The sequence below is a fragment of the Macrotis lagotis genome, chromosome 1 (assembly GCF_037893015.1).
Source record: "Macrotis lagotis isolate mMagLag1 chromosome 1, bilby.v1.9.chrom.fasta, whole genome shotgun sequence".
Lineage (NCBI taxonomy): Eukaryota > Metazoa > Chordata > Mammalia > Peramelemorphia > Peramelidae > Macrotis > Macrotis lagotis.
The window spans coordinates 78,566,110-78,588,250 of NC_133658.1; the positions used below are offsets into that span (position 1 = coordinate 78,566,110).

Genomic DNA, 22,141 nt, shown 5'->3' on the forward strand with positions numbered 1-22,141 from the left:
TTCTAATTGTGACTTCATTATTTTTGTTTTTATGTAAAATCTTTTTTATTTATGATATCAGAATTATACATTTTTTTCCTGGGACTTTTTCTATCTCCTCTTGTTTAATCATAAACTCTTCTTTTATTCATAGATCTGACAAGTATTTTTTTCCATGCTCCCCTGTTGCTTGTGATATCTCCCTTTATGTCTTAATCATGTACCCATTTTGATCTTATCTTGAAATACTAATCTATGACTAGTTTCTGCCCAAATACTCTCTAGTTTGTCAACTGGTGAGTTCTTGCCCTTAAACCTTAGATTAGTTTATCAAATTCTAGATTACTATTGTCATTTACTGATATATGTTGTATACCTAATCTATCCACTGCTCAATTTCTTATAAAATACCATATTGTTTTTGATGATTACTGCTTTGTAATATAGTTTGAAATCTGGTAGTATTAGATTATTTGCATTTAATTTTTTTATTGATTCCCTTGATATTCTTGACTTTTATCTCTTCCAGGTAAATTTCTTATCTTTTTTTTAGCCCTATAAAACAATTATTTGATAATTTGATTGGTTTGGCACTAAATAAATAAATTAATTTCAGTAAAATTGTCATTTGTAACATATTGGCTCAGCCTCCCATAAAGTACTGAGTATTTCTCCAGTTGTTTAGATCTTTATTTTTATGAAAAGTGTTCTGCAATTGGAAGTCTTGCTAGACTTCCAAGTATTTTATCATGTCTGTAGCTACTTTAAATGGAATTTCTCTTTCTATCTCTTCCTCATGGATTTTTTTTGGTAATAAATAGAAATGCTGATTGTCTATGTGGGTTTATTTATATTTATATTTTGTATCTTTACTAAAGTTGTTAATTATTTCAAGTATAGTTTTAATTGATTCTTTAGGGTTCCCTAAATCTAACATCATATTACCTAGAAAGTGATATTTTTTCCTTCATTGCCTATCTTATTCCTTCAATTTCTTTTTTCTTGTCTTATCTGTTTTAGAAATAGTACTGTAGAAAACACAGTTAAGAAAAGCAGTTGGAATAGGTTAAATGGATATAGAGGTTGTTTGTGATATTTTCTTGTCTTCTAATAAGAAACATCATGAGCGGCAGCTAGGAGTCAGTGGAGTCCTGGAATCAGGAGCACCTGTTTTCAAATCTGACCTCAGACATTTAATAATTACCTAGCTGTGTGAGCCTGGGAAAATCACTTAACCCCATTGCCTTAAATAAATAAATCTTTTTTTAAAAAGAGACATCACGAACAGGGCACGTTCCTGAAATGCTGGATATTTTTCTTTAGGTGGGTACAACTTATAAAAGTACAAAAAAAAGATGCACTTGAATAATTTTTTCTCCAAATTGAATATCTGATTGCAATTATACACATATATATATATATACATATATATATATATATATATATATATATATATTCTATTTGAAAGTTTGCAGGCAATATGTTGAGGTCAACTGAAAATGAAGTAGAAAATATATTGAAATGCAGTTAGGGTTTCCTAAAATCTTGAAATCTATTCTCAAAGTCTTGTGACAATTTTTTTTCTTACTGTTATTTTATTTTATTTTTTCAATTGCATGTTATGAAAGTTTTTCAGCATTCATCCACATGCATATTTAATAAATTGCAGAATTTTCTTCTACCCTCCCTTCCTGGGGTAACCTCCTCCCCTCAGTGGCAAACAGTCAAGTGAACATTATACATGCACATTTGTTTTTACCATGTTTCCCTGTTAACTTTTCTTTTAAATTTTAACTGTAAGTTTACTTTCTCTTTTACCTTTGCCTTCCCTTTTATCAGTCTCTTCTCTTTTCTTTCCATTTCCCCTCCCCTCCCACTTCCCTATAAGGTAGGATAAATTATTAAACCCAATTGGGAATGTATGATATTCCCTTTCTGGGTCAAATCTATTGAGTAGGACTTACTCAGGGTTCACACCCTCCCTTCTTTCCCTCTGCCATAAGAGGTCTTTGTTTCTCTTCACCTGATGTTATTTATCCACTAATGCCTAGTATAGTCCTTCTTTTTATGTATATATTGTTTTAATCTTGTTTTATACTTGCATCCCCTTTGTCAAAATATACTCCTTTTACTATTCTCAAAGGTTGATTGATGGATTGCTTGACTGATTGATAAGCAGCATTACCTCATAGTCATTATATACCCTCCCCTCTTCTGTCTTGTTAGAAATACACTTCTGCAGAATCATGAATCACATCAAATTATAATCATTTTGTACCCTATCCCCTTTTCAAGTACCTTCCATGAACACACAACCCTCATGAACCAAAGCATTATGGAAAACCAAATCATTTCATGTTTTTATGTCCAATCCCTCTTAGTGCTTCTCTTCCTCCTTCTCTATAGTACTCCAAACATAATCCTATAGTCCTCCTCAACCAAAGTATCAGGTACATTCTCTCCTACCATCCCTTTAGCACCCCAACCACGGTCCTAAAACCCTCATTAACTAAAGTATATATTAAGACATGATCATTTCCTAATCTTTTTATGTCCAACCCTTTAAGTACACTCCCACTCTCTGCCCCTATTGTACTACAAACTCTTAAGTATCTAGTAAAGTCAAGTCACTTCTGATTTAATATTGTATAGAGCTTGTAAGTACTCTAAGTACTGGGAGCCCCTGCAGGTCTCTCTTAAGAACTTTAAAATTTATTGTAGGGCTTGGAAAAAAACTGGAACAGAACCTCCCAACATAGGTTGCCCTCATCAAAGAAAATGCCGAGCTCTATGAGCAAGGCAGAATTAAAGTAGTTCAGAGGAAACAAGATACATAAGTTTAGAGTAAATTCCCCAGGTGTTCACCTGGACTATTTCTGCCCTACCTGTGATAGAACATTCTGAGTTCATATTAGTCTGTTCTGCACAGTCAGATGCATTGTAATTTGTCTCAAAAGTAGTGATGTCATTTTGGTCTTCTTTAATAATGAAGGACAAGAACCAACCATGCCCATATCATCTAAGTATGATCTTTTCAACTATATTCAACCTTTTAACCATCTATTCTTTTTAAAAATGGGGTTAAGTGACTTGCCCAAGGTCACACAGCTAAGCAATTATTAAGTGTCTGAGTTCAGAGTCTTCCTGACTCCAGGGTTGGTGCTCTATCCACTGCACCACCTAGCTGCCCTTAACCTTCTATTCTAGACTAACATTTGTTAATTTTTCCCCTTTCATTTATCTTTTTTTGCATCTCTTGGGTTTTGTATTTGAAGATCCAATTCTGTGTTCAGTTCTGATATTTTTATCAGGTAATTTTGGAAGTTCTATATTTCATAGGAAGTTCATCTTTTCTCCTGATAGAATTTGCTGAATTATGCAGGCTAGTAAATTCTTGGTTGTAATCCAAGGTTCTTTGTCCTCCAAAATATCATATTCTAGACTCTCCCATCCTTTAATACTGAAGTTGATAAGTCCTGTGTAAGAATTCTGAAATTTGACTATCCTTGTGGTCTCTTTCTGGAGGTGTTCTGTGTATTCTGTGGATTCCAGGGCTGGTGCTTGTTGCTCTATCCACTGCGTCACCTAGCTGCCCCTTCAGTGAACTTTTGTACCTCCTTTTCCAATTCTGCTTTTTTAAGGAGTTATTTTCTTCAGTGAATTTTAGTGCCTCTTATTCTATTTGCCAATTCTGCTTTTTAATGTATTCTTCTCTTCTTGACTTTTTGTATCTCTTTTACCATCTTTGTGTAGTTTTTTTTTACTCCATAATTGTTTAAAGTCATTATTTAAAGGTATTTGGGGGAGAACTAGGGTGAGTCTCTGCCTTTACTTGGCCATCTTGGTTTTATCTCATCTTGACACCACTTCCTAGCATTTCTAATACAATATTGGATTATAGTAATCATCCCTGATCTAATGGGGATCTTCTAATTTATTCCATTACAGAAAATGTGCTCTTGGGTTAGACAGACATTTTTGTAAAGGCTTCACTTATTCTTATGTTTTGTAGTGTTTTTAGTAGAAATGGATGTATTTTTTCAAAAGCTTTTTCTGCTCCTATTGAAAAAAATTATATGATTTCTGTTGATTTTGTAATTGATATGGTCAGTGATCATTTTAATTTTCTTAATGTTGAATCAGTCCTGCATTCCTAGCATAAATCCCACATGATTATAATGTATGGCCTCTGTAATATACTGTTATAATCACCTAGTTAGTCTCTTTTTTATATTATATTATTTATATAATATTTCTAAGAGAAAATAACTTAGTTTTTCACATTTTTTCTCTGCTTGGTCTAGGTATCAAAACTATATTTGTGGCATAAAAGAAATTTGGCAGGATTTTTTTCAGATACTTTATAAAGCATTGACATTAAATATTTCTTAACTATTTGATAGAATTCACTTCTAAATTTGTCTGGTCTTGGGGAATTTTTTCTTATGCAGCTATTTATTGAACAAGTTATTTATGACTTGTTCAATTTATTTTCTGATATGGGATTATTTAGATATTCTCTTCTGTCAATTTGGACATTTTATATTTTTGTAAATATTCATCCATTTCACTTAGGTTATCAGTTTTACTGGTGTATACAAATGGGCAAAATAATGCCTGATAATTGTTTTAATTTCAACTTCATTAGTGGTACATTTACTCTTTACTTTTTGAAACTAGTAATTTGGTTTACTTCTTTTTTTTAATCCAATTAACCAATGATTTTTTTGGTGGGTTGGGGGGATTTTTATAAAACTAGCTCCAAATTTTTTTATTTCAAATTTTTTAGCTTCCAATTTGTTAGAATGTTTTATTAATATAATTTTCATTTTTGTGTTTATTTGTGTTTTTAATTTGTTATTTTTCTAATTGTTTTGGTTGAATACCCAATTCATTGATCTATGCTTTCTCTCTTTTATTCGTGTATACATATAAATAAGACCTTTCCTTCTGACCTTCTAAGCTTCATTTGGCTAGAAAAATATCTCACTCTGACTTTTTTTTATTGTCTCTACTGCTCCAGAATTAGAGTTGGTGCATTATTTTAAAGTTGTTTGGAGGGGCATATTGGGAGAGCTCAGCTGCTTCCTGTACTCTGTCATCTTGGCTCTGCTCCCAGATGTCTTTTATAAGATTTTACAAAATATTTTGTGTCCTAAGTCAGTGTTGTCCTTGACTGTCATTTCTTCACTTGTTCAATAGGTTAATTTATTGCTAAGTTTTTAGTCTCTTTTGATTTTATCATTATTCTACTTCATATTCTTCAGTTAATTTTATTTACAAAATTATTACAATTGGTATTGATGTCTTCCTTCAACCATTTCCAATTTGGGGTAGCAAGAACTTATTTAAAAGATCATGTTAGAATTGCAGATACAATTATTCCTCTTTAAAATCTTCCCTTAGTACCTGAGCCCTCACTGATCATTCCTTTTGGAAACTTCATGACCTTACTATCTGGTCCATGTAATTTAGTGCCTGCCTATATACCATTTTGTATTGCTCTCTAATTGTTTCATATATGTTTTCTTCACCAGCACATTGTTCCTCAAAAGTAGGAACTATGTCTTCTACCTTGTACTTAGATCTAAATCCATCACAGTACTAGATACACAATAGGCTGAATCAGAAACGTTTCAATAAAGTGAACCATGAATTATACTAGAACCCTGAACGTTTTCAGAACCACTGCCTTTAAATCCTTCTTACCTCCTATCATGATTTCAACTCTTCCCAATCCTACATGGGGAGATAGCTTACAGATTGAACAGAAATGTCTTTGGCATTTCAGAAATCATTGGAATTCAAGGATGTAGCTGTGAATTTTACCTTGGAAGAATGGCAACAACTACACTTTTCTCAGAAGGATTTGTACAGGGATGTCATGCTGGAGAACTATGGGAACCTAGTCTTCCTGGGTAAGAATCTTCCCTCCCTTAAAATAACTTAGAACCCCCTCTTTAGGACATCTTTAAGAATTTTCTTAATCCCTATTAAGTCAAGGGATAGCAGGATGCTTTGGATCCTCATGCCCAGATGAAAAGTTTTTGTAGAACTAGAAATTACGACCTTTACTATACTATTCCTAGCCTGGACCATCCTCTTTCAGATCAAATACTCTCACCAAGGTCCTAGCACAGATGCTTGAAGATCTGAAATGTTTCCCTCAGCTCTTTTTTCCTGATAGAGTATCCTGCAAAAGTCCTTTATTCATCATCTGGACCCTCCAAATATGTCCTTTCTTCCTAAAAAAAAAGGAAAAGGCTAAGATTGAATTCTATGGTAACTCTTCATCTCCTGTATTTTCACATTTCTTTCCTCTTGAGTAGGGCTATCAGTTTCCAAACCAGATGTCATCACCCAGTTGGAGCAACTACAAGCACCAGTGATGCTGGAAAAAGAAGTCTCAAGATGTAGTTCTCCAGGTGAGCCATTGCAAACAAGAGCTTGGCTGATTAATTAGAAGAATATGACTTTGAAATGTTGAACAGAGCACTTTCCTCAAAGTCCATCAGCTTGCTGGAGAATGAATGAATGAAACTGTGAATTATATCTTTTAGGGCTCTAACATACAGGTTAAAAAATTTTCTTTGTGATATCTCTTTCATACTTTTCTTTATAGAAAATTGTCTTACTTATTTCTAAACCTAGCCTTTTCATTTCTACATTGAATTCTGTCCCTTACTACGTTCATCTGTTATTTCTCCCGTGGTTGGTCACCATTCTTCATTGTCTCTTCCTCTTTCCTTCTTCTTTCAAACATGTGTAGTTCTACCTTATCTTTTTTTAAGTATAAATAGCTTGTACCCTTGCTACCTGCCTTCCAATTTCTCTATCATCTGAAAGTACCAAATACTTCCAAAATACTTCAAAATATTTCTTTATGTTTTGCATCAATAAATGTAGAAAAACCTTCAATAAAATACAATGAAATAATTGAGTTGAAAATAAGAAGCGAGAAGATTTTTCCTTAATGCAGCAAAAAGGCATCTATTGAAAACTGAATATTATTTGTAACATAGAACAATTAAATAATTTTCCACTAAGTAGGACATATTACTGTTTCAGTTGTTGGAATGGTAGAAACATCAAAAAAGAAGCATATCACCCTTACAGCAACACTAACAATGTAGTAATCTAGAGAGACATGCTGCCCAGTAAGAACAGTAAACGGGTTCCATCCTTGCTAGTTATACCATTTGTATTTGTTTTTGTTCATTATTGTTATTTTATTAATTAAATAGATCATTGAAAGTGATAATGATGGTAGTGTTTTCATAGCACTGAGTCCCTGACACTATGCTAAATGATTTACAAGTAGCTCATTTGATCTTTACAATAACCTTTGGAGGCTGTTAATATTATTATCCCCATTTTACAGTTGAGGAAACTGAGTCAAACAGAGGGGTTTTTTGGTTTTGTTTTTTTTTAGTGAGTCATCCATTAAACATAGCTAATGTTTAATGCTAAATTCAAAGTCAGGTTTTTCCTGACTCCAGACCTAGCACTCTATCCATACACCACTTAGCTGCTAATTTTTAAGTTCTCTAAGGCTTTTCAGGGTGGTAGATTCCTATTGCCCTGTACATGCACACAACTGTGGAATATTGATCTGATATTCCCTTTGGAATTTTGGATCACTTCCTTCTATTTTTCCTGCACAAATTTTATAATCCCTTTCCAGAGAGAAGAAGTCATTCACAAGTTGGGTACAATGTTGTATGTCCATTTTCTTTGGTAAGTCATATCCTATTATGGGATTCTACTTGTCTAAGTGTGATTTTCAGTGTGAGAAGTCTGAAAAGATTGTCTTAAATTAGTACAACCATCTAGTCTAGGGTGGTAGTCTTTGATGAAGTTTGGTTCAATTATTTTCCACGGTAGGTTTATCTAAGATTTTTTTCTTATTGTCTAGAAGCAAACATTTGAGTGTGATAGGAAGGATTCCTCTTTTTAAAATTCATTAGTAATGTTACTATACTTTCACCACAAAAACTATATATGTTACTTATAGAATAATTTTATTAATAATTCTCTAATCTAAATAGTATAAGTATTGTCATCCCTCTGCTATAAGGAAAGGAAACAAGTCTTGAGAGTCTAAGACTTGTTCCTATCACAGAAATAGGAAATCAGAAAGAGTGTGTAGTTACTTTTTTTTTCCCCTTCCAGATAGGAAGACTGCTTCAGAAATGACAGAATTAATTCCAAAGCAAGACATTTATTTGAAAGAGTCAGCTCAAGAACAATTCAGAAGGGATGATTCCTGTGTCATCAATTTGGAAACACCTAGAAAATGTGAAATCAAGTTAGAGAAACAAGACAACCAAAAAAACCATTGCCAGCAAGCAACAATTAGCCACAAGAAAACTTTTAAAAAATTGAGCAACCATGAATGTAAGAAATTTGGGAGAAACTTAAGTATGGGACAAACCCTTGCTCCCCAAGAGAGAATTTCTTCAGGAAAAAGTCTTCATAAATGTGATACACACTTAAGAAACTTCAAACAGTATTCTGTGCTCAAACTAACTAAATGTAATCAAGTCCCTACATCAGGGAAAAAACCTTGTAAGTTTAACGAATGCAAGAAAATGTTTCTTCCCCACTCAGACCTTAATGAATATCATAAAAGAACCTCTGGAGAGCTACCATACAAATGTGATAGATGTGGGAAATTCTTCCATTGGAAAAGACATCTTGTTCAACATCAAAAAATTCATACTGGAATAAAAACCTATGAATGTCCTGAATGTGGGAAAACTTTTAGGCACAGCTCATCTCTTCCTGCCCATCAAAGAATTCATACTGGAGAGAAGCCCTATAAATGTAATGAATGTGGAAAAGCTTTTAACTATAGCTCATCATTTTTTGAACATCAAAGAATCCATACTGGAACAAAACCCTATGCATGTAATGTCTGTGGGAAAGCCTTTAATCATAGCTCATCACTTACTGAACATCAGAGAATTCATACTGGAGAGAAACCCTATGAATGTAATGAATGTGGGAAATCCTTCAGCCAGATGGGACATCTAACTAAACATCATAGAATCCATACTGGAGAGAAACCCTATACATGTAGTGAATGTGGGAAATCCTTCAGTTGGAGTGCAGATCTTACTCAACATCAGAGAATTCATACAGGAGAGAAACCCTATGAATGTAATGAATGTGGGAAGGCTTTCAGGTGGAACACATACCTTACTCAACATCAGAGAATCCATACTGGAGAGAAACCCTATGCATGTAATGAATGTGGAAAAGCCTTTAGACAAAAGGGTCACCTCACTCAACATCAGAGAATCCATACTGGAGAGAAACCCTATCAATGTAATGAATGTGGGAAAGCTTTCAGTGTCAGTTCATCTCTTATTAAGCATCAGAAAGTTCATTCTGGGGAGAAATCCCATAAATGAAATTAATATGGAAAACATTGTAAGTGTAGTTCAGTTTTTCTTTGGCTATCAGAGAAAAATGGAAATGTAATAATGTGGGTAAAGCTTTAATCAGACTTGACACTTATTAAATATTTGAGAGTCAAGGTATCAGTACAGCATTTGAGACTTTTTAAATTTCCCTTTGCCTTTTTCTGGAAATGTACATTTGTGAAGAATAAGAGATAAAGGGAGTATTTGTGCAATGGTTTTTCTAAGACTTTGAGGTCATGGAAAATTGTCCTTAACTAATTTTTTTTCTTGACAATCATGTTCCCTTATTTTTTCCTTATTTAGGTGAACAGCATGGTTTCTTCATGAACTAGTTAAAACCTGATTTCCCATCTTAGATTAGCTTGTCTGAAATATCTTGCAAATTCTTATTGTCTAGAAGCAAATAGTATATTTTGCAAATGTAATACATATCTTGCAAATTCAAATAGTTCTAATGAATTCAAAATGGAAAATGCTAACCACCTGGTAGTTTTTTTTAGTGTGAGGTAATACTGGACTCTGCAACCCCTGAAAGGAAATAGAAAAAACCAGCTTGCTTGACAAGTTGATTTATTTTTTAAATCATTTTTAATGCATACATATATGTGTATATATATATATATATATATATATATATATATATATGAACTTAACAAGCATCAAGGAACATTTCTACATGCAAAGATAACAAAAAGGTGATTTCATATCATCTATTAACTTAGCTTATTTTTAAGAGGATGGCACTTGTTCATTAGATTTAATTATGATCTTTTTTTAATTAATAAGAACATCTTATCTTCTATTTCCTAAGTTTTTCCTTGTTTAGAAATGTATTTAAGGGTGTCAGAAATCTCAGCTAAAGAGAAAAATATTTCTAGTTTGTGAACTTTGAAAATAGAAACTGATTCCTTGGCCCTCAGATATTTTATCAAATAACAAAGGAGAGAACAGTAGTTTAGCAGAAAGAACATCAGATTTGGAATAAGAGGATCTGAGTTCAAGTCTTGGTTCTGCTACTTGCTACACATTTGACTTTGGGTAAGTCACTTAGGATCTCTGGATCTCTCACTTTCTTCATCTGTAAAATTAGGAAGTTAAAAATAATGACTTTAAGGGTCCTTCCAAATTGTTACATTTAATATATTTTGCATTTTATATATATATATATATATATATATACATATATATATATATATATATATATATTTGGGTTCATGTATGCGTATACATATGTGTACAATCCTATGGTGCTAAAAAAAGTCAAATATTAGCTTTTTTAGAAGTACTGGGAAATAGCATGGTGGAAGTACCTCAAGTCTATTATGTTATTAATTTTATTAAGAGGTTTCATGATTGGTGGATATGGAAGAGTGAATCAATGAACTCAGTCAAAAAAGTCCAGATGGATGAATTCCAAAATCAGCTTGTATGTGTCTGAAAGGGAATGTACTATTTCTCTCTTGTGACATAAAGTTGTAATTGTCATTTAGCATAAGGAGACTCAGGCTAGATCAGGATCTCAGATAACTTTACTGAAGAATTGTTATTGCTCCATCATTTCAGTTGTGTCCAACTCTTTGTGTCTCCATTTGGGGTTTTCTTGGCAAAGGTACTATAGTGGTTTATCATTGTCTTCTCCAGCTCATTTTACAGATGAAGAAACTGAGGCAAACTGAGTTAAATGACTTCTCCAGCATCACACTACTAAAGTCTTCGGCCAGATTGAAATTCATAAAAATAAGGATTAGATTAGAAAATTTAAGCAATAATTAGCTCAAGGGCAGATTGCATTTGCACTTCTAATTAGCAAACCTTGTTATATTATTTCTGAATTGCTAAGTTGCTTTTCCCCTTGTTATTAAACAAGATCTAGAATATGTGAAGACAGGGAATAAAAGGGAGAAAACAGCAATCAAGTTAAGACCAAAGCATGTGGATATAGTAATAGTGGCTAAGGAGGTAGAATGAGTAAGTAGATGGAACAGATCTGTGAATTCAAAGAACTAAGCCATTTAAGGACCTGGGAAAGTCCAAGTGGTCCAATGTGTTTTGAAACTTCAGTGATTAGAGAAGTTTAATAAGAAAGGAAATCCTTAAGGACTAAAGATTATTGTCCTATATTAATTCCCAAAGAAGGAGTTAATATTTGAGGAATCTGGTGATAGGTCAATAAGGGCAAGGTCCTAGATGTGGTTAAGATATATCATTCTGAATTTGGATTACATGAGAAAAGGATGTCCAGAACCTAGTGGAATCATGGGTACTAAGGGCTCTGCTAAGTATTTTTAGTTTAGGTAGATGGAGGCTATAATGGGTAATTTTCATTTTTATGCACTTTCAATTACCTGAACTTTCTTCTTTAGATTTCTAAAATTATAATTTTTCCTATTAATAAAATCTCTATTTAAACATAGGATGAAAATCTTGCATGATAAAGGAAAGAAATAGAATCATGGGAACTATATATATCTCATGATGACAATATTTTGTTATGGTATCCTCGATCCTTAAAGAATGTAATTCCTCTCCCTCTGCTTTGACCTGAAGAGAAGCCCACCTTGGATCCTGGCAGCTATCCTGGTTGTATTGCCCCTGAATCCCATGCTCCTTGCTTAGGGGGTTTCATTTTAGATCTTGAGCTTCACCTTTGTAAATTAAATTGGCTTTAATAAAGACATTTCTTTTAAAGGAAGTCTATAGGATCACCAGTTTGAAACATCCAACAGGAAGTTGATTAGAGCTCAGGAAGTACTAAAGTTGGATAGTAATATTTCTGCATATATATAAAGATAATAAAGTCCATAATAGTTGACAGTAAGTGAGAATGAATAGAGAAAGAAGAAAATAGCGTCTTGAATACCTAAATTTAGAGGCATGAGATTAAGAAATTTTTTTATTGAGTGAATTTGCGGCAGTAATGAGGACTAATAGTCTAGGATCAGAACACACAGGTCGGCCAATCACTAATTAACATAAGGTATCCTGGGACAAGATATTTGGTGCCCATCTAAAGACAAAGAAGGTCTAAGTCAAGAGAGAATCTTGATTAGTCAGGCTAGATTCAATGCACTTTAATTAGATTGCTCAGAAAGTTTGGTTTTTACTCTAAAACTTAGTTTTCTTCATACTTCTAACTACATTCTTTATACTAAAAGGCAGCATGATGTGTTGGAGAGAGAAATGGTTTTAAGACAAATATTGTAGTTCAAATCCTGATTCTGATTTCATATATATACTGTCTGTATCCCTTAATCTTTCAGTGTTTTCAAGCAAGTTAGACCCTTTTTCCAAAAGGTCAAACTGCATAGATAGAATTGCCTCATCAAAGTTACTTACACTAAGAAAATCTCAGATTCAGTCACTCTCCCATCACATTATCTTTATAAACCCTAGAAAAATGACATGATCTGAAGTGTGTGGCAACAGGATACAAGGGGGAAAGAATTCATGCTTCAACCAGCCTTTCATTGTTGGCATCTGGGAACAGAAAAAGGGATAAGAAAGAATTATCAAACTAAGAGTCATCTCTGAATCCAGAGACCAAAGAGACTGAGAAAGTTAAGTGATTTAGGATGAGTTTCAATAATCCAGAACCTTTAGAACAAATCTAAGACTCAAGACCCCTAGGGCAAAGGCAAAGATTCTTGGATTTAATCCAAGTATGGTTCCAAGGAAGAGTCCAGTCCCAGGAAATCAGCTTGATTCATTGAGTCCCAAAACTCCAGGGCAGAACCTTTCCAGTATATGGACCTGCAAAAGATAAAAAACATTCATGTTTCCATCCTCCTTCTGATGGAAATAAAGTAATTCTCTTGGAACTTTGAAGTATCTTAAAATTGTGTTTTATCCCAGATTTTTGCCTTAAATGTAGATCTGACAGGAGATCTTAGAATTGGATTATATTGGGCTAACTTTGCAGTAGGAATGATGGCAAGATGGGCAAGTTTGTCCCATATCCTCTTCCCAAGGCAATGAAGGTGGATTAAAATGGTCTAGCAATAGTTGAATGATATGTATTATTGGTCACTAATACTTGCTTCCAAGTCCTCTTCCTAGTCTCAAAGAATAGGTCTCACTGACACTTAGTGCTAGAACATTCCATAACCCAAAATTGTATCTTTATCAGAAATACCATTCTCTTATCCCACTTTAGTGCAGATTAATACAATTAAGATACTTTCCCTAATATTATGGATTTTCAGTTAGAAGGATTCTTTCAAGTTATCTACTTCAATTCTATATCTGATATATAAATCCTTGTTCTCCCTAAAAAGCTGTCCCACCTTTAATTGAACACCCCCAGGGATATGAGGAAGACCATTCAGATAGCTTTAAAGTTGTTAGAGGTTGAAATTTACTACCATTGATCCTGTTTCTCCATCACCTAAACTTCATTTTCCTCCATGAAAAGCAATTATGATCTTTTCTAGGTGAGAACACTTCACATTTTTGCAATAATCATTATCAATCCTCTAAATCTGAGGCAGCTATGTAGTGCTTTAGATATATTAAGTACTGGGCCTGGAGTTAGGAAGCCCTGAATTCAAATCTAGCCTCAGATACTTCCTAGCACTTCTTTTTTTTAGGTTTTTGCAAGGCAAATGGGGTTAAGTGGCTTGCCCAAGGCCACATAGCTAGGTAATTATTAAGTGTTTGAGACCAGATTTGAACCCAGGTACTCCTGACTCCAGGGCCGGTGCTTTATCCACTGCACCACCTAGCCGCCCCTTCCTAGCACTTTTAAAATATTTTAAAAAATTTTTATTAAAGATTTGATTTATTTTGATTTTTATAATTTTTCAAATTTCTAGCTCTTTGACCCTGAGCAAGTCAATCTCTGTTCCTCAGTTCCCTGAACTGTAAAATGGTGTTAATGATAGCACCTACCTCCTAGAGTGTTGTGAGGATCAAGTAATAAATAGGTAAAGAATATGGAACAGTTTCTGGCACATAGTAGGCACTTAATAAATGTTCTCACTTCCAGGTTAAACATTCCTGGTGCCTTCAACCATATGCTTTCTTGCCTCACTATCCTGGTAACCCTCCCCTGGGTATACTACAATTTTTTAAAATACTTTTTTTTAAAATGTGTAGCTCAGAACCTGAGCACAATACCCTTAATATGATATAACTAATACAGAGTACAGTAAACTCCATTTTGCCTACTACACTTTTGTTAATCTGCTGTAAATTTACATTGGCTTTTTTGACAGTCTTTGTATTAAGCTTATAGTTAACTAAAGTCTTGAGTTCTTTTATTTTTTTTACATTAATTGCTGTCAAACTATGTCTTTCACAGCTTATAGTTGGGCTGGGGGTGTTATTTCTTGTTTTTGAAGTTTTTAATACAAGATTTAACATTTATTCATATTGGATTTCCTATTGTTAAATATTGTCTATGCTAATTTGATAAGATATTTATATCACATTTCTGTCAGATAACATATTCATATCCCTTCCAACTTTGTGTTAACTGTGAATTTGAAAAGTACCACTTATATCTTGTTCTTCGGTTAAAATGATGATCTCAGGTCCTAGGACAAAGTCCAACAACAAGAGACCTCTTTCCAGATTGACATCTATCTACTAATAAGCATTCTGATTCTCATCATTAAGCGTGTTCCAGATTCATCAAGCTGTTCTATGATACTGCCCTCATCAATCTTGTCCACAAAAATAGTTGGACTTGACAAATACTTTGCTGAAATTCAGTTAGCATCTATAGAATTTCTTGACATCCCTAAATGACAGAAATTGAAAGTCATTAAAATCCTTCTGATTTTCCTATCCCATTTCCTTGAGCCTAATGTTCTTGCAAGTTACTTTTCTAAAAAACCCATTAACTTTTATTTTTAACCCTTTGGCAAATATTCCCTACTTGTGAAGTTGAGTTGGGTGCAAAATACTTATTAATCTATGGCTAGCTCTCTTCTCTGATTCCTGAAGCAAAGATAATTCCCAATCTCCTCAAAAGCCATGATCACTATGGCAGGGAGGATTACTGTCCAGGCATTGAAGTAACCACAATAACAACAACAAAAAAAATACCCTTCTGATAAATAAGGAAGAGTGATGAAAATTTGATGTTATTTAGATTTGCCAAATCCAAGGACAGCCTCTCACAAAACCTGCTTTGATCCCTTTTCCTCCAACTGTGTGGCCTGAAGGCCATCATACCCAAGACCTACCCCCCCCCCTCCCAGCTATTGAGGCCTGGTTTATCTGTTCATCTCTGGCAGCTAAAATGTAAATCCCTTTCTTCTGCCCTCAACCCTTAAAACCCTGCCCCTATATGCTTTGTTTGTCTTTGAACTTCCTTTTGTGTGAGTTGAATCTTTTATCATAATAAAAGACATTGCTTTATATGTTACTTTGTCTGATTCTTTAGTAAAGACCTCCAAGTCCTAAAATAATTGGAATGGATTGGAACATCTTCTTATTGATTAGGTTAGTTTTATTCTTACTGAAACCATGAACTCCTGGTAGAATTTTCTAGGAGTTGAACATTAAACTCAGTTTTCTGTGGTTTATCTACTCAAGCTAGAGTCCTGAATAAAATGAATAGAGATGGATAAAAACCCATTATGAGTTCTATTGTACTGGGTATTTTTCATGCTTCCTTAAAGTTCATCATTAGTAGTTTGGAAATCACATTGAGCAAGTTATTTCTGAAATGTTTTCTATTTGGACAAGATCACTTGAATTCCTGGAGAAGAAAAAATCAAGTATCTTTACTCTTGTGTTTAAATAAAATTTTTGTCCTTTTTAGTCTTGACTTCTATTTAGTAGAAAAGATAGAATGAAAATATTAGTAGCTCTTTTTATTAATCTATTAATATTCCCAAATATTTTCATTGGCAAGAGACCTTACCCTTCTACCTTGCATCTGTTGCTTTAGAATAGTCCCTCAAAAGAAGAGCAAAGAAACCTGCTCTTCTAATTTTGCAAGCCCTAGTTCATTCTAGGCTTTGAGAATGTTCTTTAAAAATCTGAGCTACAGAAACAACTTCTGTAGCAAAATCAATCTCTTGATATCTCTTACTGAAGGAATTGAGAGGATAGGAGCAGCAAGGAATTGAGTGGAGCTAGCTCCGGTATCTTTTATGTTCAATTATGGGAATTGGGAGAAAACCTTGTAGTAATGTTTGAACCTATCCCTATATAGCTAGAAAGCTAAACAAACTTTACCTTCTATTTAGAGACCCTTAACTAAAAACCGAGCATTTGTTGACAGAAACCTGATTGTATCCAAAGATTGGTAGTTTCCCACAACTGTGTACCTCAAGCAACCCATATGTCTTATCTGAAAACTGATCCCATATTGAACAGTTACTGTTTGCATCTTATGATTGTTTACAGACACTTGGGGAGAATGGGACTCCATTTTTTCAAATTTCAGGGAATTTTACCTGTCTACTCTCCCCCTCCCAACATGAAAAGTTGCTAATAATTCCTCCAATTAAAAATCAGATTACCAAATTCCATATTCTAGTTGTTTCCTTTCAATTAATCTATCTTATTGGATTGTTTTTAATGTAGTTCTCTAGTTGAAGTCCAATCCAAGATGAAGAGGTCTGCTTCCATTTTGTTGAGCAATTCATAATTTGGAGCCTTTGTTTCCGCAATCATTCCATCATTTGAATTTTGGGATTTGTAGTAGGTGCTTCATTTCTTTTCAATCAAAAATTCATGAAGAATCTACTACAAATGATTCTTTCCTTCAAGATATCTATCATTTCTTAATTTCCCATGTAGATCAAAATTATGTCCAGAATAGCATTTTTTCCATTTCTTTTACACACTAAAAATTTAATTATCAACAGAGTTAAAAACATTCTTATATTTTCTGCAGATGGATCTTTAGTTGACCAAGTAATTGAAATCCCACAATAATATCATTTTAGCTTTAGGATTCCCACTCAAGTGTACATCATCTTGACATACAATATTACTATACCACCTCATCTGTCTCTGATTTTAAATACAGTGTATTATTTTTATATTCTAACCAGGAGTTCCTCCATCCTTTAATATGTCAAAAGATGCATGGTTTTCTTGATATCAGTATACCCTTCACTGGTGCAGATTGCAAATTCTCTCTGTCTTCATTGATGGTCTTCAAGAATTCCTGTGGTTAAAAGAATTCATTATCTGATAACGAACCTCATAATTGTCCTCTTTGAACTTAATTAATCTGGTCCTCAGATAATAGACACATAACATTACACTACAATACCTTTACCCTTTGCTCACTGAAACTTAGCTTGTGACATGGCATGTCACAAGAGGCATGTCCTCCAAGAGCCTGGAGTTACTTCCTTGATACTGGGAAACCCCAGAATGGAACTTTCAATAAAATTTGCAGTTCACCCTGTTTTAGATTTATACTTAGTACCTTGGTATATTTGACATCTGGTACCAAAATCTTCCTACATACTTCCATTCCTTTTCATCCCAGCATTATATTTCTATCCAATAACCCTATCCTCCAAAACTTTTCCATTGCATCTTCCTGGAATCCCCTTTTCATTGTTTATAAACTTCCCTTCATCTTCAGTCTCTTAATAGTCTACCTTCTTTCATATTGAAAATAGCCTATCTCCTGGAGAGTCTAAACCTCTAGTAATACTTCACAGGATCTAGAAATGGTGTTCTCACTGAGCTTACTTCCTACAGAAATGTACTAGTCCTAAATCTATCATCCCTAGCCACTGACCATAATAGCTGTCTCAGCCTTTGTTTTTGTTACCTACCATTCATTAGGACAACTCCTACCTTTAACCATGACTTTGACACTTGCTTCATGATCTTATTCACTATCATGAGTCTGTCATCATCCTTGGAGACTTCATTTTCAAAATTAATCATTATTCTAAAAGCTGCTTTCACAGGGATGAACTCTTGTGACCTCTACTTCTACTTAATATCTTCACCATCAATCAAACATGCTACCCTTTCAGCATTCCAAACTTTGTAATGCCTATATTTGACAACAATCTAATATCTTTTTGTTTCTCTCCTTATTTTTCCCCTACCTATTGCTTATCTTCAACATACTTCAATTCCCTCCTATTCTCCTTATTAACTCTGTTCTGTCCTCCTTTTCCTTCCTATGTAATTAATGACCCTATGGTTATTTCAATAATATCTTCTTCCCTCTTAAATACATCTTTGCTCCCTTGAATTTTGCCCTTCCCAACTGAAAACTTTAAAAAGGTGATTTCAATCTTTCCTGCCAGTTTCATTTTTCACAGTTCTACATTCTGATTCATTTGGTTTTCTCACTGTCTCTATTCTCATCATGCCTCTCCTGTCTAAATGTGTCTATACTTTTACCTTTTTTCATATGTAATAGTCTTCCCTCAAGCTCCATCACATTCTTTCTTTCTTTCTTCAAAGGCCAATTCAGATGCTAACTCCTCCACATAGCTGAAGTTGCTTACTCTCTCTTCATATTCCTTATCTCCTGGGACTTTCCTTCATAGTTAGATCACTCTCCTTTGAATCAAAGATATTTTATTGCAAGTCTTTCTCTATTATTCAAGTGTAATTACCCTGATGATATAGTTTGTGACTTAAGTGGTGATAATGGTTTCTTTTTTATGCTTTGATGCTTGCTGGTTAGGTCACCAGAGGAAAGAAGAAAGAAATAGAGAAACAGCAAAAATGACTAATGAATCCATGGATAGCTTTGATATCAGAGGAACTGTTTTTACCTACCCCTGAGTTTATCCTTATGTATTCATGATTATATTCAAAGATGTTTGGGATTTCCTTTTCCTAAATTGATAGGTACATTTACAAAAGATTCCACCTACCTCTGTTTTTTAAAGTATAAAGTTGCATTGATACTAAGTAGCATCATTATACTTTAGTCTGCAAATCTAAGCAGGACTAATTTCTTAGGTTGCCATTATATAAACAGCTTTAATTCTTAGGACCATAGTAAAAATAAGACCCAGAATGACAAGGAAATGGAATTATATGTCCTTGGATTCTTTTTGCATGTGAATTTTCTTCTGAGTGATTTATATGTTGCTAATAAATAAGAAGAGGGTACGTCTTTGTGTGGGTTCCTTAAAACTGAATAATAGTAATACATTCCCAAAGTCTAACATAGTGCCTTGCACATAGTAGGTCCTTAATAAATATTATATAAATTTATCTTTTTAAGATTTAAACTTTTATTGATACTTTTAAAAATTTTAAATAATAGTATTATCACTTTCCAATGCTTCTGAATAGAACCCTAGCTTATTAGTAAGAATTTGAGCAAAACAAATTGAAACTTTGCCCATGTCTCATAACTTATGCCTCTCACTTCTTCATCATCATCTCTCTCTCTCTCTCTCTCTCTCTCTCTCTTTCTCTTTGCAAGGCAATGGGGTTAAGTGGCTTGCTCAAGGCCACACAGCTTAAGTGTCTGAGGGCAGATTTGAACTCAGGTCCTCCTGACTCCAGGACCAGTGCTCTATCCACTGTGCCACCTAGCTGCCCTGATCATCTTTCTTTTGTGAAGCAAATGTTTCTTCATAAGTGTTCTGGAGTCAAGATTGGCCTTTGGTCTGCTCTTGACCTGAGCCATTTAGACATGTTTTCTTGCTTTTACTCTGTTGCTATTGTTTATTTTGCTCCACATTTTCATCAATTTAAGTAATCCCAGGTTTCTCCAGATTTCTCATACTTGTTCTTTATGGTTCAAAAATATTCTTTTTTTGAACTATTCATTCATTCAAAAAATCACAATTTATTCAGTCATTCTCAATTTTTATTTTTTACCACAAAGAAACAAAAGGTGCTGTGAAAATTTTAATTAATTAATTAATTAATTAGTTTGTGACCTTTCTCACAGTCTTTTACTCTCTTGATGTAAATGACAAATAAGTAGTATTACAGGCTCAAAGGTTATAGACAATCTAGTCACTTTTCTGGTAAGGATGAATTCAATTTTTAAAACATTATGAACTTAAAGATCATAAACAAATACAAATACCAAGTAAACAAATAATAAAAAAGATTGTACATGAAGTCATACAATTCTATTTAAATTTTGTTCAAATGTGCAGATTTAGCAAAATAGTAATAAAGCAATCCTGATTGTTTCCATGTCATATTCTAAGCTTTTTTTAGTTTTCTATATGGTTTTCTAGGCAGTTTTGCTAGATATTTTGCTGATTTTAATATATATATAGATATAGATATATAGATATATATAGTCATAGGCTGTCTATTCCTTTGACTTATTCTGCATCATTTTTTAGAAATTATCTTTTATTATATTCTTCATATATATGTACATATATGCATGTATTTAGATATGCATGCACATATATACATTGTTATATTACTGTTCTATGTCAAATACCAATCCTGTTCACAATGCCAATTGTAAAGCAAATCATATCCAATCAAATCATTCCTACTGAGTACAAATCTAAGAGGTTTTAGCCTCAGACAAATCCTTCCAGGTACATCAATTGTAAGACAAGAGTTCTCGAGGTTTTTCTCCCTCTATCACTTAGTGTCTGCTTTGTAGGTCCTTTATTCCAAAAGACCAAAGGAATACTGAGGAACTTGGAGAGATTTATATCTTTTTAATGTACAGCCTTGGTGGTGGGAGGCTGCAAGGTCAAATCCACACATATTTCAGTCTTCACAGTCCAAATTTACTTAATAAGTTTCCCAAGTTCTAGTCCACTTCTCCTGCTATCCACTTGCTGTCTGCCATTACCCATTCCGTGCCACAATCTGCTATCTTCTAGCCAGACAAGGTGTGTTGGCCTCCTTCTCTGTCTTTGTCTCCACTAGATCTACCTGCATGGTCTACCCCCTAGCTTGGATATTGGGGCATAGATCAAAGCTGACATTAGACTGAGTGTGAGACTTTATATAAGTAGCATAAACTATAAACATGCTGTGTAACTGCTCCCATACTCAAATAAGAACTGAACTGAGTTAGCTGTGACTAAGAGAAATTCATATTCCAATTCCAGCTAAATGGCTTACCCAACAACTATGCAGTAGATTGATTACATTCTTATATCTTGCTATTTTAGCTTATTTGCAAGGTTATTTTATTATTTTGAATAATAATGCTAGGAATTTTTTTAATAAAGAGTCCCTTTACACCTATATCAAGAACATTCTTAAAAGTATAATTCTAAATTTCTTCTTCGTGTTGAAAAGTTATTATTTTTCTCCTCTTCCCAATTGCAAGAGATAACATTCATTATCTTACAAAGCTGTATGCTATTGTCAATTTGAAATAAAGAGGATTCCCAAAGTGATAACAAGGGTCTTTGATTGAGGCAAGGAAATTGCAGTTCCAGACACTACACAGCGCTGAAGAAGAGGAGTTCCCCTGAGGGAGACTGCAACAGGGAGGGTTAAGTTATTTTAAAAAATAGCCAAAATCTGGGAAGGCTGGAGAGTGGTAATATCTGGTCAGAACAGCAGGTGCCAGGTGCAAATAGTTGCTGGGGTTTTTTTAATAGTTTTGACCAGTTTGACTATTCTCAGGCACTTTGTTAGGGAAAGGGGGTCAGCTTATAGCTAGCTGCATTCAACATTCCCCTCTTTTAATCAAGACAAATTTCATTACTGATCAAAGAAGGAGTCAAGGAGTTTGATGTGCCACTGAACCATGATAACGTTAGCCACTTCAGTCCTGGATTTGCCGAGCAAGCAAGGCAGCATCTGAAAAGGAGAAGCAGGAATATGATGAAGAGGAGGAT

The 22,141-nt window shown here is 33.9% G+C and overlaps 1 protein-coding gene across 9 annotated transcripts in view; it reads left to right on the forward strand.

The window, feature by feature from the left end:
- Positions 1-16,130, forward strand: part of LOC141500231 (zinc finger protein 483-like) — a 37,311-nt gene extending 21,181 nt beyond the window's left edge. For all 9 annotated transcript variants that reach the window (XM_074203256.1, XM_074203265.1, XM_074203294.1 and 6 more), the window contains 3 exons: positions 5,771-5,897; positions 6,309-6,404; positions 8,152-16,130. In XM_074203256.1, coding sequence (XP_074059357.1) covers positions 5,771-5,897; positions 6,309-6,404; positions 8,152-9,395 — 1,467 coding nt within the window. In that variant the 3' untranslated portion in view covers positions 9,396-16,130. The remainder of the gene's footprint in view (positions 1-5,770; positions 5,898-6,308; positions 6,405-8,151) is intronic.
- The last annotated feature ends 6,011 nt before the right edge of the window (positions 16,131-22,141 follow it).